The sequence below is a fragment of the Narcine bancroftii genome, chromosome 7, assembly GCF_036971445.1.
Source record: "Narcine bancroftii isolate sNarBan1 chromosome 7, sNarBan1.hap1, whole genome shotgun sequence".
NCBI lineage: Eukaryota > Metazoa > Chordata > Chondrichthyes > Torpediniformes > Narcinidae > Narcine > Narcine bancroftii.
In genome coordinates this window covers 40,661,341-40,687,287 of record NC_091475.1, presented here as the reverse complement: position 1 = coordinate 40,687,287, position 25,947 = coordinate 40,661,341, and the positions used below count along the sequence as shown (strand labels likewise).

The following is a 25,947-nucleotide window of genomic DNA, read 5'->3' as shown; positions in this document are numbered from 1 at the left end:
AATATGGGAAAAGCTATGCTCCGGAACTGTGAGAAAAATAATAAACACGAGGTTACGCATGATACAATATAATTGGTTACACAGGCTATATATCACGCCCCAAAAGTTAAATAAATGGGATCCAGCATTATCTGATAGAAGTTTTCGCTGTAAGAAGGAAACGGAAACTACAGTACATGCAATTTGGGCATTTGAGAAAGTGAAAAAGTTTTGGGAAGATCTAAATCAGGTATTAAATAAAATCACAAAAAGCAACATACCAAACAATCCAGAGATCTTTCTTCTAAGTGATATAATAAGGAATTAGGGCTCAAACTGGATGAAGTGCAAAAAAGATTTATTACGATGGCCTTAGCTGTAGCAAAAAAATGTATAATGTCAACTTGGAAATCAGAAGAGAGCCTAAGAATACAGCAATGGTACATAGAAATGAATAAATATATTCCATTGGAAAAAATAACATATAATTTAAAAAATAAAGTCACATTATTTGAACAAATTTGGGAACCGTACATGGAACACAACAGAGAGGGCCCACAGCGGACCTCCACCCCCTAAAGTGATAGAATGAGAAGATGACGAAATGAACTGACCCAGTGTATAAAAGTAGATGACACAATTTTCTTGTTTATTTTCATTGTGTGATGACATTGTTTAACGTGTTTATTGTATTGTATATGTTGAACGTTTAAATGGGTTTGGAGGGGGGTGGGAAGGAGGGAGGGAAAAAAGGGGAGAAAATGACACTGTGTATTCTTTGGCTTGGTTTCGCGGACGAAGATTTATGGAGGGGTAATGTCCACGTCAACTGCAGGCTCGTTTGTGGCTGACAAGTCCGATGCGGGACAGGCAGACACGGTAGCAGCGGTTGCAGGGGAAAATTGGTTGGTTGGGGTTGGGTGTTGGGTTTTTCCTCCTTTGTCTTTTGTCAGTGAGGTGGGGCTCTGCGGTCTTCTTCAAAGGATGTTGCTGCCCGCCGAACTGTGAGGCGCCAAGATGCATGGTTTGAGGCGATATCAGCCCACTGGCGGTGGTCAATGTGGCAGGCACCAAGAGATTTCTTTAGGCAGTCCTTGTACCTCTTCTTTGGTGCACCTCTGTCACGGTGGCCATATAACACGATCTTGGGAAGGCGATGGTCCTCCATTCTGGAGATGTGACCTACCCAGCGCAGTTGGATCTTCAGCAGCGTGGATTCGATGCTGTCGGCCTCTGCCATCTCGAGTACTTCGATGTTAGGGATGAAGTCGCTCCAATGAATGTTGAGGACAGAGCGGAGACAACGCTGGTGGAAGTGTTCTAGGAGACGTAGGTGATGCCGGTAGAGGGACCCATGATTCGGAGCCGAACAGGAGTGTGGGTATGACAACGGCTCTGTATACGCTAATCTTTGTGAGGTTTTTCAGTTGGTTGTTTTTCCAGACTCTTTTGTGTAGTCTTCCAAAGGCGCTATTTGCCTTGGCGAGTCTGTTGTCTATCTCGTTGTCGATCCTTGCATCCAATGAAATGGTGCAGCCGAGATAGGTAAACTGGTTGACCTCCTCAGCGACAAGATCTCCATCCTCAACCGATGGTCAGAACACTTCCAAACTCTTTTCAGTGCCAACCGCTCAGTCCAAGAATCCGCCCTGCTCCAGCTCCCTCAACAGCCCCTAAAGCTAGAGCTGGATGAGGTCCTCACCCGGGAAGAGACATATAAGGCAATTGAACAACTGAAAAGTGGCAAAGCAGCAGGTATGGATGGAATCCCCCCCCAGAGATCTGGAAGGCTGGTGGCAAAACTCTGCATGCCAAACTGCATGAGTTTTTCAAGCTCTGCTGGGACCAAGGAAAGCTGCCTCAGGACCTTTGTGATGCCATCATCATCACCCTGTACAAAAACAAAGGCGAGGAATCAGACTGCTCAAACTACAGGAGAATCACGCTGCTCTCCATTGCAGGCAAAATCTTCGCTAGGATTCTCCTAAATAGAATAATACCTAGTGTCACCGAGTATGTTCTCCCAGCATCACAGTGCGGCTTTCGCGCAAACAGAGGAACTACTGACATGGTCTTTGCCCTCAGACAGCTCCAAGAAAAGTGCAGAGAACAAAACAAAGGACTCTACATCATCTTTGTTGACCTCACCAAAGCCTTCGACACCGTGAGCAGGAAAGGGCTTTGGCAAATACTAGAGTGCCTCAGATCCCCCCCAAAGTTCCTCAACATGGTTATCCAACTGCACGAAAACCAACAAGGTCGGGTCAGATACAGCAATGAGCTCTCTGAACCCTTCTCCATTAACAATGGTGTGAAGCAAGGCTGCGTTCTCGCACCAACCCTCTTTTCAATCTTCTTCAGCATGATGCTGAAACAAGCCATGAAAGACCTCAACAATGAAGACGCTGTTTACATCCAGTACGCACGGATGGCAGTCTCTTCAATCTGAGGCGCCTGCAAGCTCACACCAAGACACAAGAGCAACTTGTCCATGAACTACTCTTTGCAGACGATGCCGCTTTAGTTACCCATTCAGAGCCAGCTCTTCAGCGCTTGATGTCCTGTTTTGCAGAAACTGCCAAAATGTTTCAGCCTGGAAGTCAGCCTGAAGAAAACTGAGGTTCTCCATCAGCCAGCTCCCCACCATGACTACCAGCCCCCCCACATCTCCATCGGGCACACAAAATTCAAAACAAAAAAAAACAGTGTATACTCAAGAGGGAAATGTTTGTGTGTATTTTGGTTAATATGGTTCATAGTGTGAAAATTTTTAAAGAATTTTAAAAAAACATTCCCTGCCACTTCATCACAGTATCAGAAGAGGTTATCAACTAACTCAAGGTGATCTCGCCATCGAATGAAAGCTATCAGGGAGCAACCTCAGACAGTGAATCAATCAGCCACTGTCTAAAACTATTTTTCACCACACACTCTTCTCCCATTCACACACAGGAAACTGCACATCACATTTGGCCATTCCAGAAAAGAGGATCATCATGTAATGCTGAAGTCAATGCCAGCTTTTCTACTCATGGTCCTCAGTCTCTCTAAACTTGAGTTAACTTCTAGTAATGATGTACTCGGAGGAACAGACTGCCAAATACATTTATTGATTTATAACCTACATGAACTATAGGTGGAACAAATCATTCTCAATTGTTATCTGAAAAGGATCATTCCTTTTGGGCCAACCTCCATTTCAGATCTAATTGATTATAACAGTGAATGCAGAAGGCAATTTTAACAATCTGCTGCTTTTGTCAACCAGCAAAGAATATTTATTGCTCTTCCCTGATGTCTTATAGATATGGAAAAACATTGTTTGGTATTTACAAGCCTCCATTACAAGACTTGAAAGCTAAAGTTCTTCCAAATATGTATGAAGGGTTACAAAGATCAGATTAAAATCTGGGTGACTCAACGGTGCAGCTGATGGAGCCACTGCTTCACAGAACCTAGCAACCTGGGTTCAATCCTAGTGTGATTGTGTGTAGTCTGCATGTTCTCTCTGTGACCGTGTGGGCTTCTTCCAGGTGCTCTGGTTTCTGTCCACTGGAGGGTTAATTGCCTCGAATGCAGATGAGTGGTAGAGTTAGTTGGAATGTGGGGAAAATAAAATAGAATTGGTTTAAGTTTGGACTAAAATGGCTTCTTGATGGTTGGCACAGACTCTATGGGCCAGAAGCCCTGTCCCCATTTTATAATTTTTAATAATGATTTATGGTAGAGGGGTCAAAAATAATGATTGCTCATAAAACCCAGAGTATCCATAATTCCAGAAGTGGACACGTAATTTTGAACCTTATCTGGTCCACAGAAACGTACATTCATTCTGTGCATATCTTTAATGTCAATGTTCAGCAGTACTATGGATCTTCACTAAGTTGTTGTTCGTGGCTGTGAAACAGCAAAGAAATGAGTAAGGAAGTATGGATCAGAGAGGAGGGAATAGATAAGTATGACTGCTCCCTTCATCATTTACAACGAGACAGAGATTAGGGAGTTCAGCGAGATCTGGTAAAAGTCCTGGTCAGTCACAAACCTCCAGGTCGACACTACCAGCCACAGTCAGTTCAAAGACTGGTGGAGAGAAAGTATATGCAGGCCAGGCAAATGGAAACAGTGACTGAGAACTCCCGAGTGTGCAGTCCTTGGGCTGACTGCTCAGACAGACCATGCAGGCTCGGTTCATTCATTGATTCACCAGAACCGACCGCTCCGCTCCACTGCAGAAATTTCAGAATTCCACCTCGGGCTGCCACTGAATCTGCAAAACATTTGCTAGGGCAGAGAAAGCAAGGGGAAGATAGCACGTCCTCCCACTGCACCATGTAAACATGCCACGCACAAAACTGTAAATACACCACGGCCATGACCAAATCACAAAGCAAGCAGCAGTCTACTGTTTGCATCGTGCCTTTAACCTTGGAAAGAATCCCAGGGCAAATGAAAAGGAGTGGAACCCAACATCTAACATCAAGCCACGCAAGGACATAGGTTTTAAGAAGAAAGGGGTGGAGAGGCAGAGACATTGAAAAAGGAAATTCCAAAGTTTAGGACTGAGCCAGCTGGAAGCACGACTGCCAATGTTGGAGCAAAGGAGAGCGGAAATATGCAAGAGGCCAGATGCGGAACTGCGTACAGATCTGCAGTGTTTGTGGGGTGCACGAGGTTGCAGAACTAGTACAACCAGGGAGTATTAAGTAAAACTTTTCCAGGGAGGTCCAGAGGTAACTCCCAGCTTCCCAGGGTAACTGAATATTCTGGAGCATGATGGTGGGACCTGTACTGAGTTCTCAGTGGCATCAATGAGGTCTCAGTGTGCTAAGCAAACTGGACCAGGTAAGGGAAAACGCTATTTTCTTTCACATCTTGAGGAAGGTTAGCATCAGCTGTTGCAACCATCCTCCCTGAAAAGATATGCAGCATATCCTGAAAGAATGGAAAGTTCTGTTACGGTTGCTGCCTTTGCATCATCAGCTGCTGGCAATATTCCCTTACCTAACCACAGCCTGTTTCCTGCAAAGCTTTCCATCAACAGCAGGTACTATTACAGCAGCCAGCCCTTCACTCAACCCTGCCCAGGACCCAAAAACAATCCAGTCTTTGTTCTCATATGCTTGTGAATGTTTGTTATCTTTCAAACCTCTGAGCATCTTTTTTTTATCCCCATTCCATGTATATGCCCCCCCTCTCCCACCCCATCTTGCCTCGTGCATTATATATTTAAGTGAAGTTTGCTGAGGTGCCAATTAACAAAAGCATTCTGTTTGCAAAGTATGTCAAGATTTTCAGGACTGAATAACTGTGCTGCAGTGGAAGAGGGAGGGGGGAGGAGGCTGCATAGAAGCTGATTTTCCCAGTTTGCAAGTCTGGTGACTGGACAAATAATTGGCTTTGGTGAACTTTGATGGGAAAAACTGAAAACGGTCAGGTGAATGGGACACTCGTACATTGGCCATAGTGACAGAACAGTCTTCCACTGCTGATACAAAGCAACTCAGTAAGTCATGGAAACCAGCCACAAAAAACAAACCAGACTCCAATCCTCGCAGTTCGTGGGCAAACTGTTACCACAGCCAATTACACAGGCCTACACACCACGGGGTTGGGGGAGAGAGACTGATGGAGTAGGATGACTCAGTGTGAAGGCCTCTGTGGCTCTTATTTGCAGAACACATATAATTTACCATCATGACCTCAGATTTGCCAAACATTTATGTGATCTTTCTCAAGTCAGAAGAGCCTTTCCTTTCACAATATGTGGCTGTCCTTTCAATTATTGGCAATTATCAGTTGTCATTGAACTGTGGCTTTTGAGGCCATTCCAGGTGACTGGTGAACGTGGAGGACAATGCTGAGAGTCTAGAACCAAACCAAGTCATAACAGCAGGCTTCTTTCCTTAAAGTAAGCTAGTGAACACAATAGGCTACTGTGACGACCATGATTGACACAAACACTTGATCACAGATTAATTCAGGTGGCATTTGGCCTCACCCATGAGTGTTAGTTCAGCAAGTTAATCACTGCCATACTATACATGTAATGGGTTAAAACTCCAGCCACTTGAGCCTAAAATTCTTGGCTGCCACTTCAGAGTTTTTGAATGAGGCCTGATGTGTTCTCTCAGGCAGCATTAAAGTATCCACAGCATTCTTCTAGCAGAGGACAGAAATTACTCTCAGAATTCTGCCCAATATTTATCCCTCAATTAACGTCAGAAAAAAATATGATCATGTGATTTTCATCACACCGAGGAGCTTACGTGCTAAGTCGCATAGCATAGGAACTGGCCCTTCTGGCCCCTGTATCTATGCCAACCATTGTCCAAACCTATACTCATCCCATTTACCAGTAGTTGTTCTGTGGCCTCCAATGCCCTGGTGTTGCACGTGCACATTTAGATGCTTCTTAAATGTTAGAGGAGTTGCCTCCATCACCCTCTCAGGCAAAGATTCAAACAACTATTGAAATTTTAATTACTCTCTGGGTGAAATAAAAAGTCTGTAGTTATACAAGAAAATCTGCAGTTTATACAAAAATGCTGGAGAAACTTAGCAAATCACACAGCGTTCTTTATGGAGCAAAGATAAAGATACATAACCAATGTTTTGGGTCTGAGCCCTTCATCAATGTATGAGCAAAATGCAGTCAGGCGCCTGAATAAAATGCTTTGGAGGGGAAGGGGGAGGAGCACAGGATCACAGGCAAGAGGTCATAGGTGGATATAAGCAGGAGGGTACGAAAAAATTCTGAGGTGATGGGGAGGAGATAGCTCTCTGAATGCAGAGTGGAGAAGGTGGAGAGCTGGAGGAAAGGAGACAGAAGGTTGGAGAAGAGAGGGAGACAGGGGAGTAGCCTAACGGAAACCAGAGAAGTCAATGTTAATGCCATCCAGTTGGAGAGTGCCTCGATGAATTATTAGGTGTTGCTCATCCAATTTGCAGGTGGTCTCGGTTTGACAATGTACGAGCCCATTGACCAACATGGCAGCGTGGGAATGTGTTACGGAATTGAAATGGTTGACCACTGGGAGATCCGCGCCAATGCTGAGGACAGAGCGAAGGTGCTCATGAAGCAATTTCCCAGTCTGCGCCCAGACTTTTCGATGTAGAAAAGGCCACAAAGGGAGCACCGGATCCAGTAGATGACCCCACAGATTCTCAAGTGATGTGTTGCCTCACTTTGAAGGACAGTTTGGGGCTAAATGGTGCTGAGAGAGGATATGTGGGCACAAACGAACTATTTTCTGAGGTTACAGGGGTAGGTACCAAGGGGACAATGAGTGAGAAGGGATGAGAGCATGAAGGAATCTCCCTGTGGAAGGAAGAAAGGGGAAAATATGTCTGGTGGTGGAATCATGTAGTAGGTGACGGAAATTGCAGAGGATAATAAGTTGGATGCAGAGGAAGGTGAGGTGGTAAGTAAGGACAAGAGGAATCTAGTCCTTGTTGCACATAGAGGCAGAAGGGATACAGGTCACATATAAACACTTCAAAACAGAACTCACTTAAAATGCTAGAGCTTGGCACAAGCCAGACTGTTCAGACTTCAAGTGCTTTTGCAAAAACTTTGAAAAATGGCTATAAGGATTTCACAAGTAGGTGTTAATTGGATATGCTGTGGAGTAATAGATTATTGTTTTGGAAAGCAAAAGATGAATGAACTCGGAAGATTGGGTCTGGTGCAAGCAAGAGAGCGAGAGAGCGTTCAGCCTGGTCAAAGCCCTTGTGGTCCATACAAGAGGAGATGGCTGGCTGTATAATGTTTCACTTGAAATAAGCGAAACAAAAAGGAACGATGCAATGACCTGAAAGAAAGAGGTTATCCTTTGGAAAACCCTAATGGGGCAAGTTTCTTCGGCAAGACACTGAAGTGGCTGATCAGAAGGAATCAGTTGTGGGTGTCCAACAAGCAACAAATCCCTCTCTGAAAACCAACAAGAACCTTCCTGAGTAACCATTTACCTTTCAAGCACCAAATCCATAAATGTTAAATTCTGTGCACAGTATAAGAATTGCCTGCAACCAGTGAACTTGGAGAAATGAGAAGTGAGATTGGACTGTGAATTAAAGAACTTTTCTGAACTTATACACACATCACATACACGTGCACTTAGAATTAGAAAGGGGTTAAGTTAGGTTAAGTTAATAGTAAAAAGTTAAAGTGTGATCCTGTTTTCATGTTTAAAGATAATTAAAAGCAACTTTCATTTAAATTTCTATTGCTGCTGGGTTTTGGGGTCCTCTGGGCTCATAACAGTACATGAAAATAATGGGTCTACTGGTACAATTAGGTTTGTGGATCTTGAGAAAGAGGTGGATCTAGGCAGTACGGGGTTGGGAAACAAGGAGGTTGGAGGGTGTGGGAAGGAGAGGACCAGAAGTGATGAGGTTAGAGATAGTTGTGAGATAGTAGCTTCATGCTCTTTTTTTAGAGTCTTCTTTGTACCCCTCTTAACCTCTTACACCTTACCTTAAACCTACAGGATGGCCTTTGCCTTTGGGAAAGGTTTAGTACCATCCATCTATGCCCCCTCATCATTTTGTGTACCCCTTCTGCCACCCCTCAGAGTGTAACAGATCATATCTATCCAGTCACTCCTCTTCTACTGGGACACCATCCCGGGCAACCTCCTGATCTTCTCTGCGTCCTCTCTGGTGTAATCACATCCTTCCTATACTGTGGCGACCATAGAGTGCGAATTGTACAGTCCAGAGATGGACCCCACAGCCCACTGCATCCGCATCAACCTTTACGTTTATCTATACCCATTTGCCCCCATTAGGACCATATCTTTTTATGCCTTGCCTTTAGTCTGTATCTGAAACATGGTGGTTGTATCTGATCCCAACTCCTTCTCTGGCAGCACCTTCCAGTTACCAACCCCTCTGAGGGGGGGGTAGTGGGGATAGAAACTCACTCCTTGGATCCCCTTTAAAATTCCTTCCTCATGCCTTAAAATTTTGAACTCCTCTGCCATAGGAAAAAATATTATGCCTACCAACACTATCTATACCTCTTAAAATTTTATATACTTCTATCAGCTCACTCGTGTCTCTTTCGCTCAAGGAAAAACAAGCCCCTCCTATCAAATCTCTTCCCACTCACAAAGTCCTTGAACCCAGGCACCATCTAAGTGAAGCTCCTCTGCACACTCTCCAGCACAACACAGGCTGACTTTAAAAGTACACAATTAGCAGTGGAGCACTTTGGGACAGAGATCATGAGATAAATACAATTATATTTCTCCTGGAATTTGATCATCTGATATTTGGTCTCATGGCATTCAGTCAAGTGACACCTTTCACATGATGCCTACTTACATAACATCAGTCCATTTTATTTGCAAAGCTCACTGCTTCTACCCAAGTTGAAAGGCTCATTTTAATCAACCTAGATGATTGGCTTCTTTTAAGTGCAATGAGCAACATAATTCATAAACCAACGTATGGAAAGATTTGATGCAATATTTAAATGAAAACAGCTGTAGTGTTATTTCTACAACACTGATTGCAATGAGAAAATACCAAATATTTCCCACTGATTCAACAAAACACCATTGAAAGGACTTACTAAAGTCTTTGTGATTTCCATTTAAATGTTATACACATCATCAATAAAACACAAACCAAGCCTAATATATATCATTGACTCCCAAACCATTTCACTGAAGCTCACTTTCCAGGAACTGAGAGTCAGAATCAAATCACTGGGGGTTGGGGGTGGGGAAACACTCGCTCCCTCCTCCAGGTACTCTCTTGGTGTAATTAGTGTCCAGATGAAACTGGGGACATGCAGTGGTGTGCAGCAATCTGAGTACAGTAAAACCCCTGATATCTGGTATCTATGGAGATTGTTAGATGCTGGATAACTGAATTTTCTGGTTGCTTGAGGTTGTGTGTTGTGTGATTGGCAAACTATCTGTGAGGTGCACCATTTTTAAACTTCCATATTTTTTACCCTTGTTTTCCCATAATTTTTTTTTTTGCCTGTTCTTGAATTCCAGATAACAGGGATTTTACTGTATTAAGTAAAAGTAAAGCTTCTAGAGGGAATCAGCAGGTCTGACAGCATCTATGGGGGAGGAAGAATTGCCATTTCAGGTGGAAACCTTGTTTCAGGACACTTGGAAAGTGACATTTCCTGGTCCTCTCTAATCTATTGAAGTGATACAATCTATCAATCAAAAGGATAAATAATCAAGTCCTTTTTAGCATTAGTGAAAAATCCCACAGGTCGACATAATCCTACTGTAAAATTACCTTTTAACATGCATCTTTTTGAGTGATTCTGATGATGGGAAGCATCAGTGAACCAAATGAGGAAGCACAAGAGACTTCAGATGCTGGAATCTGGAGCAAATCTTCTGGAGGAACTCAGCAGGTCGATCAACATCAATGGGAGAGGTTTCGGCTCATTTTTTGAATCAGTGGAAAATACTTGGTGAACCAAAGTAAAGACTCAGTTCTTTTCTCTCACATCACTAAAAGAAGACTGCAATGAAGATCCCACCCAATGTTCTTCTCCTTGAGCCACATCTGATTTCCCCTGTCTTGTTCACACTCCTCAATATCATTTTTGTCAAAATGTCTATTTCCTTTGTAAAACACTTGATAGATGCATTTCAACACTATTGTGCTACAGAAGTTTCTGTACTTCAATCAGCAAATGGGAAAGACTATTTCTCCAAGGCTTTGCACAAGTCTGTCTGTGATCATTTTGGGGAAATTAAGACCAGAAACTGTTTGAGAGCAGCAAATCATCACCTGAAATACAGCAGATTCAAATGGTAACATCTAAACAGGAACCTGAATTATCTAGGAAAAAGAAACAGTTTGCACTTTGTGGGGATATGGAAAAGAGTTGTGAAGGGGGGGTGGGGGCAGGAGAAAGGGGGTGGAATGGGACCAACCATATTATTTGTTAAAAATATGATTTCCAAATGAATGAGAACTCTCATCTTGGCATCACAGCCAGTCCATGTTCCGTGCACCAACCCATGAGATGGTACAGAAGTGATCAAAACTAGCAAAGCAGATCTTTCTACAAAGAGGGCATATTGAACCCAAAAAAAAGGACCAGCAATTTACACTGGAGACATTCCTGTTCTGTTTTATTTTTCCAAATGCATATCCCTTCTCTACTTTGATTCCTATTTCTGATGTAATGGTCATCAACTGCAGAACAACAATGTCTAGACTTTCATTCACTCCCATAAAACCAAAGGATGAAAGTAACTGAGGTTTTTTTTTAAACTGTAGGACAATTAGAAAATAAAAAACATCGCTCAAAAAAATTTGTTCTCACTACAGATAAAAACCACACTTACTCTTGTAAAGTCTCGACACCTTTCTCCTTGCATTGCAACTCTTGTTTCATCTGTGCCAGCTCCCTTTTCAATCTGGAAACCTAAAGGCAAAAAAGTAATTTCCATTAAACACCCCCAGATTTGGATAACTACGTGAGAATTCATAGTCAGAGCATCAGGCCCTTTGGCTCTCATCTATATTAATTTCATCTTCATTCCCATCAACTCTCCCCAGATTCTGCCACACCCTGCACACTAGGTGAGCAGTTTGCAGTGGCCTACCAGCTCCTGCAAGTCTTTGGGATATGGGCTGAAACCTAACATCTTCGTTTTCTTTAAGGCTATAGGATTTGAAACATCCTGTAGACTGGCAAGCGAATGGTGACAAGTATTCCAGTGCTAGCTGAACAGAGAGCAACAATATTGCTTTGTAGCAACAAAGAACAGAACCTGCTGTCAGATTCCTGCTGCACCCAGTGAAAAAATAGGGCATTCCAGCAGTCGTAAGCAAGTGGCACTTGGCAGTTGGCTTTATTTTCTCCAAGTTTCTGCCAATAAAGGACATTGGCAGCTTTCAAATAATAATGGGAAGAGAATAATATGGTCACAGGCCCCCTGTCAGTGATGCTACTATCAAGAAGTTTACCTGACAAGCATTATGAAATAAGCAACTTCAAATTTTCCAAAGTTACTTCACAAAGAACAACAGATATGTGGTAGGAAATCATGTGGAGTGACAAAGTGGAGTTGATGATAGTCGGAGAGGTGGGGACTGGGGGAGGCGATTAGTATTGGTATGAGATGAAAGGCTCTGAAGAGACAATATATGACAACTCTATAGGCAGGGTCAGCGATGGAGAAATGGAAGCCACAGTTACAATAACAGACTAAAATATCATTAATGTGTTAACTGGCAATCTGTACATGCCAATAAGGGGCGCTCGTGAAATAGATTACAGTACTCCCACAAATTTGGAAGTTTACTAACATCACTCTAAATTAGCAAATGGCACACAGGCTTGTATATATAGTCATAAAGAAAATGAATATATGTATATTTGAATGTGAACTGCCATTGTTGGCAGGACACTGTATATGGATGTACAAGTTGTGTGAAAATATAAATAAAATATTCAAAAAAAATTAGCAAATGACACTATTTCAGATCAGTAACACAGGAGGTAAAAATTTGGAAATAATTAACAAAACATTATTATTATTGTCAAATTTCCATTGATTTTATCAATAATTATTTGTTAATATGCCTATTTAATCAGCCTTGTCCTACTCTGATGTCATCAAATACCCTCCCAAGGTTCTACAAGTGCACGGGAGAAAGTACACTGACAGGTTGCATCACAGGATGGTTTGCATTATTGTGATGTCATTTATTTTCTTTCCATTATGGTAACTGAATATTTATTATCTACCTTTTGCATGTAGTATCTCTTTTACCATTTCACCACACCTTCCATTCTACTCTATGCCTTCCTCTTCATGCATCTGTCGCTGCTCAAAAGATGTTTGCCTCCAAAAAAAATTACTCGTCCTGATTGTGGAAATATTTTCCATTTCTCTCTCCCTGGATGCTGCATGAATTGTTGAGTAACACGGTCATTTCTGCTTTTATTCCAGTCTTCCAGAATCCACGGTGGCTTGTCTGTATTTTATTCACACAGTGCGGCTTTAATTTCTTCCAGTTGCGCTGGAATCATTTGATTCATCATAAATGCTAGCACGTTTTAGCTGTAGAATGCCAAATGATCCATCTGATGAATTTGCCTTTAAAAACTGTGAAGTACTTAGTGAGGTTCAAGTCCAACTTTTCACAGCATTACCAAACTTGTGGTGAAAAATATTAGCAGAGATGATAAAACTTTGAGGAGATCCACAAGCCCAACACAAGAGCTCAGCCTAAGTGGGTTTGGTTTACTCTCACCACCACGTTCAGCAGCTCACTTACCCCTTCCCTTCGACTAGCAATTTCTGCTTTGATCTGGTCAGGATCATACTTTGTGTTGGAGGATGAACTTGAATACACTGTTTCAAAAAAAAAAGCAACATGGAACAAATGAAAACACCAAGTTCCAACCACCTGAAAAAAAAATCATCAAATTACCGGCATTTGAATCAGAGACTAGCAAGATGGTTGTGTGGGGGAACTGAAATATGGTAAATTACACACAAGGACCAATTAATGTCATACCTTGCATGAAAACCCAAGGGTTTTCAAGATGTAAGTGGAGAGAAAAGATAGATGGGAAGGTAGAGAGAAAGCACAGTTGGTAGGTGCAAGAAGGGGATGGGTCATGATTCACCTGATATTTCCCCTGGCTCTCTCATTACAAATCAACACAATAACTTAACCCGGATCTTGTACAAAAGGTAACCAAGAGCATCTTGTGATACATAGCATCCGCAGTTGTTGCTCAATAATATTATGAATCTGTGCTTCTTAAATATTCAGCTACCAGATCATTTTGATCTGAGACCTCTTCGTGAGTTTGTGGTTCTTGAAATGAAATACCTGTATCAGTTCAGGTGACTCAAGTGCTACTGAATTGATTTAAAAATATGATTAGTTCACTAACATTCACAAAGTCACTTATCATAATTACCTTACACAATACCTTAACTGATTCATCAAGAATAAATAAAAAAGATTTCATTAGCACTGTGGAGGAATCTCAATATACAACTAAAATAATTTAAAATCAAAACTGAAATCATTTGTTTCATCATAAATTCTAGCCCATTTCTCCGGGCAACTAGGGATGGGCAACAAATTTGGGCCACTAACACCCACATGAATTAGAAACAAGATCTCATCAGTGCAGTTGCACATCGCTGATAAAGAATGAAAAACTATCTTTTTTGGTAAACAGATTCTCATCCAAGTTGGTGGGGTAGGAGGGTGTGGATGGGTGTTGAATGGGATTTATGTTCATAATATGGCGAAAAAGATAACTCAGGAATGCAGGTAAATGCTTTGGGCCACTGTCCTACATTTTCTGATGCCCATTATGAATAACATTTGAGCATGTCTGGACTTCTAGTCTCACTGTGAACAAATCACATGAAAGGAAGTCTAAGTGGGAGCATTTCCTATTTGCTCTAATCAAAAATTAACTTTACAAAGCATAATAGGCCAGGAAAACACCTAACAGAAAACTGCTTCAAAATAAATACCACATGTGGCAAGGTGATGAAGGGATTTAAATTTTTCCATGGCCACCTTCTATCAACTAGATAGGTTAGGGAGGAAAAGGGGATCACAATCTTGGATTCTACAACAGTAGAATGAGACTAGATGCCAGGAACTGTTGCTTTCCCAGACAATAAATAGGCCAGTGGAGAAGACTGTTAACTTGTGAAGTAGATGTAGATTTCTCCAAGTGAGAGTAAAACCATTTTAAACCCAAGAATCAGATCACCTCATAAGAAGTGGGTTTTGTATGATGATGATATTTGAGGCCATCCCCCAGTTTTTATTGCCTCTGTGAGGATGTCACACAGAAATTGCTCAGATATACTCGTTAATAGCAATACAAGTAGAAAATGCTGGAGATAACCAGCAGGTCAGGCAACTTCAATGGAATGAGAAACAATTATCCTTTCAGATCAATATTCTTTCATCCAAATTCATATGAAAGTTAATCAATCTGAAAACATCAACTGTTCCTCTCTCCACACATCCACATAGAACAAACTGGATGGCGCCACAGTTGGCACCCATCCGAGTTTTCAATACCACGACCACGGATCTTCACCCCGGCTGGCCACCCATCTGAGCTCCTAACGCCCCAGCCAGCCACCAATCCGAGCTCCTGACGCCCCAGCTGCCTCCCCATCCGAACTCCCGACGCCCCAGCTGCCCGCTCATCTGAGCTCCTGACGCCCCGGCCGCCTGTCCATCCAAGCACCTGACGCCCCAGCCGCCTGCCTATCTGAGCTCCCGAAGCCCCGGTTGTCTGCCCATCCCAGCACCCGATGCCCCAGCCGGCCACCGATCCCAGCTCCTGACGTCTCAGCTGCCTGCCCACTGAAGCTCGCCCACCCACACACTGGAGCTCCCAAGATCCCAACTGTGGATCCTCACCCCGGCTGCCCGTCCATCCGAGCTTCTGACGGCCCAACCATGGAACTTTTGCCGGCTGACTGCTAATCCGAACTCCTGATGCCCCAACCATGGATCCTTTCCCCAGCCACCCACCCATCCAAGCTCCCGACGCCCTGAACGCAGACTTACCACCCAGTCCTGGCCATCTGAGCTTTCGACACCTCAAACAATGCAAACACTTACTACATCCAAAAGAAGTATCCATGTAAAAGCCGACCCTCCCTCCAAATTTGACCCAAATAATTGGTCCCCAAAACTCATCTATTACATGAATATATACAATAACTCTAGAGGAAGGAGCATAGCCAGTTGTGTGGAATTGACTTGCCAGCAGATATCAGCTTTAGAAAGTCTAGCATGAGAAAAGGTTGCCTGATGGAAAATACTCGAGAAACAAAGCCCATGTTTAGGGCCAATCTGAACATGCGGATCTTAAATCAAGCTTCTACTCATAGATTGCACCACAATGTTCCAGCTTACTGCCCATAATGGAGATGAACAAATCAAGTTTAACCTCCTCACACCTGGATCCTTCACTTCTTCATCAGAAAACCATAATCAGTATGAATCAGAAACAATGTTTCCTACTCACTGGCCCTCTCTGGATCAGACAGACTGGTCGCAGATTGGGAGATCACTTGGCTCAGCACCTCTACTCCCTCCGCCACAACAGAGACCTCACAGTAGCCAACCATTTCAATTCTGACTCACAGTCCCACACTCACATGTCTGTCCATGGCCTTGTGTACTATCCAACCCTGACCACCCACAGATTGGAGGAACCTGACTTTCTCCTTGGACATTCTCCAGCCAGATGGCATTAATACCTCTGGTTTCTGCTAAACGCCCACCTTTTCTTTCCCCTCCCCCTTTCCAATTCTCTCCACCCTTCCCCCTCTACCCACCCAGCCATCCCTCCTCCCCCTGATTGCCACTATCCTCTCTCTCCTCCATCTAACATCTCCTGCCTTTGTCAACCACTTCCCCCCCTCATCTTTTTGTTCGGATGCCTGCTGACATCCTCTCATCCTCTCATGAAGGGCTTAAGCCCGAAACGTCAGTTATGTGGTCATTGGCATGATCATAAATAGATCAGCTGGCTGAGTGGTGTCTCAACAACGACCTTGCACTCAACGTTAGCAAAACCAAGGAAATGATTGTGGACTTCTGCAAAGGGAAATCATGAGATCACAAACCAGTCTCATCAACGATTGAGAGTGGAAAAGGTTAAGAACTTCAACTTCCTGGGTATCAACATCTCTGAAGTTCTGTCCCGGGGCCTCCATGTCGATACAATCAAGAAGGCTTGCCAGCGGCTAATCTTCATGAGACATTTGAGGAGATTTGGTATGTCACCAAAGACTCTTGCAAATTTCTACAGGTTGACCGTGGAGAGCATTTTGACTGGTTGCATCAGTCCAGTTTGGAGGTGTCAATGCACAGGACAAGAAAAAAACTAGAGATGTGAAGTCAACCTGTGCCATCATGGGCATCAGTCTCCACTCCACTGAGGACATCTCCAAGAGGCAGTGTCTTAAGAAATCAGCTTCTCTCCTCAAGGACCCTTATTAACCAGGCCATGCCCCCTTCACACTGCTAAGGACAGCTTCTTCCCCTTTACCATCAGATTTCTGAACGGGCAATGAACCACAAACACTACCACACTTTCTCTTATTTTTGCACTAATTTAATTATTTTTTTTATGTAATCTTATTGCAATATTTGCACTGTACTTCTGCCGGAAACAATGAATTTTGTGACATGTTCATTACAAAAAATTCTGATTCTGAAATTCCCCAATAACTTCCCAGAGTGAAAATGCAATTTATACAATGCTCACAGGTTTGCAGAGGAAGGTTGTGTATACTGTACTTAAGTTTTTTTTTTACTATTAATCTGTGAATGCAAATACCTAAACATTAGCTTTTTTAAACCCACTCAGGTTAATAAATTCCTCCTTAAGCTTGAAGGAATAGTGACCTTGGGTAACGTGAAATTGACAGCTTATTGCTCGTGGTCACAATAACTGCGGCAGATTCATACCAATGAAAAACACAGGTGGGTACTCACAGCTGACGTAGGAGATGCTGTCATTCTCACACAGGTCGTGCAGTTGCTGGTACTCTTCCTGGGCAAGCTCCAGCCGCTGCTTTTTCACCTGGTAGATCTCTTTCTTGGCATTTAGAGCCTCCTGGGCGACCACCAAGTATTCCTTCAGCATGCGTTCCTGCTCTCGTCGCCATTGTGCCCTGGGATCTTCAATCTGTGTCACCTCTGTGTTACAATGACTTTGTTAGTGAGGAAATCTGAGCAAAACACATTGAAAATCAAAGCACAATTGTGCAGCCCAGTAAAACTGTTGGGTCACAACTCTAGTGACGCAGGTTCAATCCTAACCATGGGTGCTGCCTGCATGGAGTTCACATGTTCACCCCATGGTTGTGATACACACTATCAATGACTCCAAAGACTAAGTGAGGATTGATAGGCTTTAATACACATTAGATTTCAGCTGGCCCAACTCCATGAATTTGAATGAATGGAAGGGGGCAGGGAGGTCGACCTTTATGGCCAAGTCATCAGGGGAGGGGTTACAGGGGGTCAAGTCATCAATGGGCGGGCCAGCCACTTATACACAGAGCAGCAACAGTACACATCACCACATTCACCCCCTCTTTAAAAAACAAAACCCAGTCCTAGAAGTTCAACCGGTCAAGTGCCTTCCTCTGCCTCTGTGACCTCTGGAGCTCTGCTGGTAGTGCACTGGTCCGCTCCATTACTGGTCGGGTGTCTTGAGGTGGGGGAGGGGGTGGGGTGCAAGGCTGTTGCCATAGTGGGTGGGGTTTGGTTGTCTGTGGTGGTCAGCTCGACTGTGGTGAAGGTGCATGGTGGGCTGATGTATGTGATGGCAGGTGCTAGGAGTGGATGGGTCTCAAGCGCATGCCTGGTCCCAGACTGGGACCATGTCCTCATGGCCATCAGGGTACTGGACGTAAGCGTATTTAGGTTAGCGTGCAAGAGCAGCACCACTCCCACCAACGGGTCGGTCTTGTGGCCCCTCGCATGTTTCCTCAGCAGGACGGGTCCCGGAGATGAGAGCCAGGGCGGCAGAGTGGTTCCGGTCACTGACCTCCTGGGGAAGGAAAACAGGCGTTCATATGGGGTCACATTTGTTGCAGTGCATAGGAGAGATCAGACCTAAAGGCCAGGAGGATCGCTCCACCTGGCCGTTTCCCCTGGGGATATAGCTCATGGTCCTACTAGTAGCTGTGACTCTAGCCAACAGGTCCTGCCGCAGGTCATCACTCATGAACAAGGACCCCCAATCACTATGGATATGGTCTGGGTACCTGAAGAGGGTGGATATGCTGCGCAGTGCCCTGATAACCGTGCCAGAGGTCAGGATAGGGGATGGCAAACGCGAATCGGGAAAACTCGTCTATGACGTTAAGCAAATAGATGTTCCTATTGGTCAGGAACAGGGGTCCCTTGAATTCAACACTGTCGTTCACAGGGGCACATGGCCTTGATGAGGTGTGCCTTGTCGGGCCTGAAAAACAGCGGCTTACATTCTGCGCAGACCCAACAGTGTCTGGTCAGAGACCTGACATCCTCAATGGAGTACAGGAGGTTCTGGGCTTTTATGAAGTGGAACAACCTTGTGATTCTGGGGTGGCAGAGGTCATCGTGTAGGGAATGGAAGCGGTCAAGATGCGCGCTGGCGCATGTCCCCCAGGATAGGGCATCTGGGGGATCATTGAGTTTGCCTGGCTGGTACAGGATATCGTAGTTATAGGTAGAGAGTTTGATTCTCCACCTCAGGATTTTATCATTTCTGACTTTACCCCACAGTTTTGTGTTAAACATAAAGGCGACGGCCCGTTGGTCCGTCAGCAGAGTAAATCTTTTCCCGGCCAGGTAGTGATGCCAGTGGCACATGGCCTCAACGATCGCCTGTGCCTCCTTCTCGACTGAGGAATGCCGTGTCTCGGGGCCGTGGAGAGTGAGGGAAAAAATGCTACTGGCCTGCCCACCTGGTTGAGAGTGGTGGCCAGTGTGAAGTCAGAGCATCGCTCTCCACCTGGAATAGGATGGATTCGTCCACGGCATGCATCGTGGCTTTAGCGATGTCTCCTTTGATAAGGTTGAATGCCACCTGGCTTCTGCTGATAAGGGAAGCTTGTGGACCTTACTAAGGGGTAGACCTTATCGGCATAATTGGGCACCCATAGTAAGTAAAAAACCCCAGGCACTGTTTCAGCGTCTTGAGATTGTATGGTATCGGGAGCTCCATAAGGGGACGCATCCGTTCGAGGTCGGGGGCAATGACACCATGCACCACGACGCATCCAAGGAGGGCCAGGCGAGTGGTACTAAACACACACTTCTCCTTGTTATGTCAGATAAAGGAACTTGGCTGTGCTGAGAAATCTTGCCACGTTTGCGTCATGGTCCTGCTAGTCATGGCCGCAGGTGGTGACATTGTCATGGTAGGGGAATGTCACTGTCAGTTTATGCCTGACTCCCTTTGCAACACTGAGATCCTGTTGGTGACTCCAAAGTGCACCCTGAGAAAGTGATAAAATCTGCCATCCGCTTCGAGGGCGGTGTATTTGCAGCCCCCCCAGATGAAGAGGGAGTTGGTGGTATACTGACTTCAGGTCAATCATGGAGTACGCTTTGTACTGGGCAATTTTATTGACCATAATCAGCTATCCAGGGGAGGGGGTAAGCATCTAGCTTACGGGGTTTGCTTCCATCCCGGACAACCATGACTTGTGCTCTCCACGGGCTCGAACTGAGAGCTATGATCCGCCCCCCCACCCCCCCCCCCCCCCCCCCGCCAGGAGTTGCTGCACCTCAGACTTTATAAATGCCCAGTGCTCAGCACTATAGCACTACTTTTCATCGTGATGGGCCCACAGTCCGGGTCATGTTCTCGAATAATGACGGAGGGGATATGTGGGCTGCATGTGGGGGCCGGCTGCGTCAGGGTGGTTGTGGTCCTCCGAAGGCCAGCATCACACTCCTAAACTGGCTCTAGAAGTCAAGGCCCAGGAGTATCGGCACACAGAGCAGGGGCATTACAAGCAAATGAAAGTTACCATGACATTCACCCCCACCATTAATGACGCTACACAGTACCCCCACATCTGTGTGTGTGTGTGTGTGTGTGTGTGTCTCTGTCTGTCTGTCTGTCTCTCCAGGTCAATAAAGCTCTCTGTGCTCCCACTCTCAAACAGGCAGTTCATTCTTTTCCCCTCTACCTCAATCATAAAATGGGTGATCGGATGAGGGCTGCCCTGGTTCTGAGTCATGGAGGCCAGGATCGGGTCGCTGTCAGAGGGGAGGCCTAACCGGTAAGATGGCAACCTCCATGCTGACCTCACTGTCGCATAGGAGAAAGAGGAAGTGACATCATCCGGGCAGCAGAAGGTGGAGGTGATGTCATCCAGGAGGGCGGAGGAGACACTAAGTAAGATAGTGATTCCCAAGTCATGCACGCGGTTGAGCCGTTCAGGGCCGGATGTGACATCAGCGCCGTGCTGCTCACTCGGGAGGGTTTGGACTAACAGACACAGTGGTAATGTCCCTTCTTCCCGCATCCCAAATAGATTTCCTCCTTAGCTGGACAGAGTCGTTGGGGGTGCTTCTGCTGGCCGCAGAAGTGGCACCTCAGGTGTCCGATGGCAGCAGCATTGGGGTCATGGCTCGCTATTGCGGAGGCCGTCTGTGATGCTGGGTTCCAACATGGCGGCGCCCGCAGTCCGCATGTGGAGGCCCCATTCTTACCAGCGATCTTGTCAGTGTTGCGTTGGGCCAAGTCAAGGGTCCTTGCATACTGGAAAGCTCTCTTCAGGGGCAGCTTGTCCTCCTCGAGCAGTCGATGACGAATGTAGTCAGACCTCGCTCCAGCCACACAGGCATCTTGAACCAGCTCCTCCAAACACTGGGCTACGGGCACGGGAGCTGTAGCAGTGCCATAGCAGTCTCTCCCCAGGTCATACCGTGCTCGGAGGAATTCGTCCATGAACTCACCGGGTTGCTGTCTCTTCGAGGCCAGTCGACACCGTGAGTACACTTCGTTCACCTAGGGTCGGTAGAGGTTGCGGAGCTCAGCCATGGCCTCCAGATAGGTCATGCAGTTCTGGATCGCCTGATACACTCGGTGGCCCACTCTAGCTTGCAGGACCTTGAGTTTCTTCTTGTCAGAGGCCATCAGGCCCACTGTGACTTCGAGGAAGTTTGTGAAGCAGACGATCCACCGTTCAGCAGCCCCCGGCGCCTATGGATCAATTTAAAGTCTGTTGGGTCTCAGCAGCTTATCCATCCCGTGTGGAAAATGAATGTGTATTAAATTGTTCTACACTATCAATGACTCCAAAGACTGAGTAAGGAATGATAGGCTTTAATACACATTGAATTTCAGCTGACCCAACTCTATGTGCTTGAATGAATGGAAGGGGGCAGGGAGGTCAACCTTTATGGCCAGGTCACAGGGGGAGGGGTTACATGGGGTCGAGTCACCAGTGGTGACTTATACACAGAGCAGCAACAGTACCTGCATATCACCACAGGTTGTGTAGGGTCTAGTTTCCTCCAAAAACCCAAAGATATGCAGACTGATAGACAATCAAGCCAATAGTGATTGGTCCCAGAGTCGATGGGCAGTAAGTCAATCAGGAGGGAGTTGATATGCATCAAAAAAGAGGTGTTGCAGGGAACTAAATGGAGTAATGGAATTAATGGAATTTCTTGTAGGGTCAGCACAGATCTGGCGAGCCTAATTGAGCCTTCAATGTGGGAAGGTAATATGGAAAGCCACAGATCAGAGCCATTCTTCCTTCCTCCATGTCCCCCTTGTTCAAGTCTGTATTCCACCACATAACCCCAATCAGTCAGCAGAGATTTGTTTCAAGTATAAATCACTTACAAAACTTGCCCCCTTCTCTCGGTGTCAAATATTTAAAAGATGGCAGGCAGCAAAACAAGATTCACTCTGCTGAAGATTGCTGGGTGTTGCTCATTGACAAATATTTAAAGAAATCTGTTCCCTGCATAAATAAATCCAGATTTCTAACATACCCCACATGGCTGTGAACCAATTACTCATGGATTTACTCGTCTGGGAATAAAAATTCCCGAACCTTTGATCAAACACCACCTTGGGAACACCTTAAAAACATGGTGGCTCACCATCTTCACAAGAGTAATTAGGGAGTGGCAAAAATAAGAACCATGACAGTGAAACTCATCTTGAGAGTGAAAGAATCAGCTACAAATAAATAAAAAAGACCATGAGGTTTTCTTATCCTCATTCTGAGTGGGTTGAGCATCATAAACATATCCTCATGCAAAAGCATGCAAGGCCAAGATTTAAAATGTCATATTGCTGGTGAATGCATAAGATTTGACAACAGCAAATTTTGTTTTCACAGCTGGGAAGTTTTCAAATACTATATAGCTATATGTGTTATTGAGCACGTCTGCTGTGGAGAAATAGGAAGGTGAGGCTAGGGATAAATGTATGGTAAAAGCCAACAAGCAGAATTCTGATCTCATTCTCTGCCTGATGACAGAAGAATGCAAATGCTCCATGTCATCTTGGCCACAAGTGCAGCTGGGACAACTCTTCTAAAATGAGTCAAGTGTCTGGCATGCATGATGTGACTAGATTCAACCTGAAAGGCAGGGGGGGTGGGGGGGGAGCGGGGGGCGGTGGGGAGGAAAGGGGGTCACAATTTCTTTCTTTCTCACTTTACCTTTAATGAAGCAACCTATGCCACATGATGCAGGTTTGGTATTTCATCCTTAGAAGAAGCATTAAGGGACAGAGGGCAAAGATAGCTGCAATGAACGGGGTGGGGTGGGGGGGGGGGGGGTTGGGCAAGCCATGTTCTTTGTGTCAACAGTTAAATATGTTTGAGACTAACTTCTAATATCAAGTTATACTTATGTAAGGGTTGACTTTCCCCATATAGCACGCAAAACAAACCTTTTCATTGTAGCTCAGAATACATGGCAATAAACAATTCAAATCAACCACCCTGGGGATGGTGGTAGCCAGTCTGAGTGGTCAAAGTCTGGGAGATCAATTAGTCTCATCTGATGTTCTTGTTGTCTGAAGAAATTAGTGCTTGTGATTTTGCGTCATCACTGAGTGATGTCATCACAGGTGTATCAAATATGGATACCAGTCAGTCCATGATTCATTACTGGAAATGACTGGTTGTATTTCCAGGGTAATGTTAAATGCCCCAAAGACCAATTTAACTGTGTTCCACTCCGAGAAATGGTCAACCACCACATGAATATGTTCTCATCATCATATTTCTAGGTCACAAAAAAACTTGTAAATAATCATGGTGAAAAGGATTCAGTTGTGTGTACACTTAATTCTAGTTAGAAAAAAATAAGTCGTTGGTTCAATCCACAGGCTTCCAATAGAGGGCTATAATATGCAAAACAGAGTACGTGCTGCATTACTATAGATGCCACCTTTAAAATGAGGAAACACCTGGGCATAAAAGATTCCATGGGATAATTTTGCAGGGAGGGGTTTCTTCCTGTTACCCTCCCCAGTATTTATATTCGACGAGCAGCACTAAACTAAGCGTTTCTCACCTTGCAGTTTGTGGTAGCTCACTATGCAGCAGTTGGCTGCTGTACCTCTGACAATGGAATGTTTAATTTGTTGTGGGTTGGACCCCTGAATTGGTGAAAAGATACAGTGTGAGCAAGTCTTCCTCGCATTACTGACCCACTGCTCACCACAACCAGACCCAAAGCCCCATGCCCCAACCTTTAGTTCTTAGCAGCAATAATGAGAACAGATTCAGAATGCCAATTTGTTCCATCTGCAAACTTGTGATGCTATTTTTCCTTTATTCGCTCAATACTAAAAATCTATTTCCCTTTAAAAAAATGTTTTAATAAAATGACAATTAGCCATAATCACACATACCAGCCCCAGACCAAGTTCTGGACAACTGCGTTGGAATAATCTCTTCCTCTTCAAAGTGGTTTTCCACCTCAACCTGCTCATCTGCAATTATGATGAGATAAGACTTCCAATATGTTAAAATGTTTGGAAGTTTTTCCTGAAGGAGATTCGGATGTTTGTCCAAGATATTATTGATGAGTTACACATTGCACACCTAAATGAGCCCTGCAAGATTGGATGGAAACCTTGTGGTCTTATGCTCTGACTCAGCTTGACTAACTAAATATACTGCAGTACCATACCATTCGCATACTTTGTGGATCTCGGGTTATGAACCATGGTTTGTTCAAACTTGATTTGCTGATGCAGAAGATAACTTTTACACAGTAACAACTCTAACAATGCATGCATGGGTAACAAGTGAATAAACTTTTATTCTGTTCTGTAATGTGCTCCCAACCGCTTTAAGATTTTAAAAGTCATCACAAAGGAGCAGCTGGTAATTGTGCTGACTCTTAGTTCCAGTGACCCAGGTTCAATCCTGACTTCCAGCGCTACAGGTGTGGAGTTGCCCCTTCTCCCTGTGACTGCGTCAACTTCCTCTGGGCACTCCAGTTTCCGCCCACATCCCAAAGACACGCGGGTTGTTTGGTTAGTTAACTGCAGTAAATTGCCTTTTGTGTGTCGGTGAATGGTGGAGCTGGGTGGGGGACACGGTGGGGAGAGAATGCAATGGCATTAGTGTAAATGGATGCTCGGCACAACACTGATCAATGAGCAGAAGAGCCGGTTTCATGCTGTCTGACTGTGAAACATTTAATACAGAAACAAAGTTATATGAAAGATGAAAAAGGTCTTAATGAATTTTGATGACATCTCAGAATGCACTGTAGCTCAGCAGACAGGCCTGGTGCCACACTACTTCAAGGATCTGGGTTTGATGCTGAACGCAGAGGCTGCTGTGGTGTGTGTGCACGAGAATTCTCCAAGAACCCAGATTTCATCACCCTTCCCAAAAGCATGCTGGTTAGACTAGAGAAGAGAATTTATTGTCATACACACAAGTACAATGTACAGATGCACTGAAATTCTTACTTGCTGTAGCCACACAGGTTCGCAAGATACACCAACTACAATAGTAGCTGCCATCAAATTTCATCACTTGAGGTATTCATGGGCCCCATAATCCCATAACACAATGCCTCTGCAACAAGAAACTTCAGAGGTTTCGCTCTCTGTCATGTCCTCTCTCCTCAGTCTTCCCGACCTCTTCCCAACACATATCCACACTCAGGCCTTAACTTCAACATCTCTTGTCTTCCTACTCCCAACATCTCATCCCCTCTCCAAGTCATTTCCCATCCAAATTCTCTTCCACATCTGACACTGGAAACAGCCATCTCCTAATTTAATCATTTGGTAGGATACACTTGCCTTGGAAGTATGACAAGGGAGATCCCTTGGACTAGGTAAGGATCCTGATGCAAAGTTCTCACAGCAGTTAATACTATCTTGCTGCAGCATTCGATACCTATACTTCCTGCAAGAATCTGGAAACACTTTCTTCTGATCAAAATACAGATCTTTCTCTC

General features: G+C 44.6%; 1 protein-coding gene across 4 annotated transcripts in view; it reads right to left on the bottom strand.

Moving 5' to 3' along the window:
* Positions 1-25,947, bottom strand: part of wwc3 (WWC family member 3) — a 180,362-nt gene that overhangs the window by 60,567 nt on the left and 93,848 nt on the right. For 3 of the 4 annotated variants that reach the window (XM_069889744.1, XM_069889745.1, XM_069889742.1), the window contains exons 3-5: positions 17,482-17,685; positions 13,255-13,331; positions 11,313-11,392 (exon numbers count right to left, since the gene is read on the bottom strand). In XM_069889744.1, coding sequence (XP_069745845.1) covers positions 11,313-11,392; positions 13,255-13,331; positions 17,482-17,685 — 361 coding nt within the window. Of the gene's footprint in view, positions 1-11,312; positions 11,393-13,254; positions 13,332-17,481; positions 17,686-20,678; positions 20,698-25,947 lie in introns of those variants that run through there. The other variant, XM_069889743.1, reaches the window with a different exon arrangement.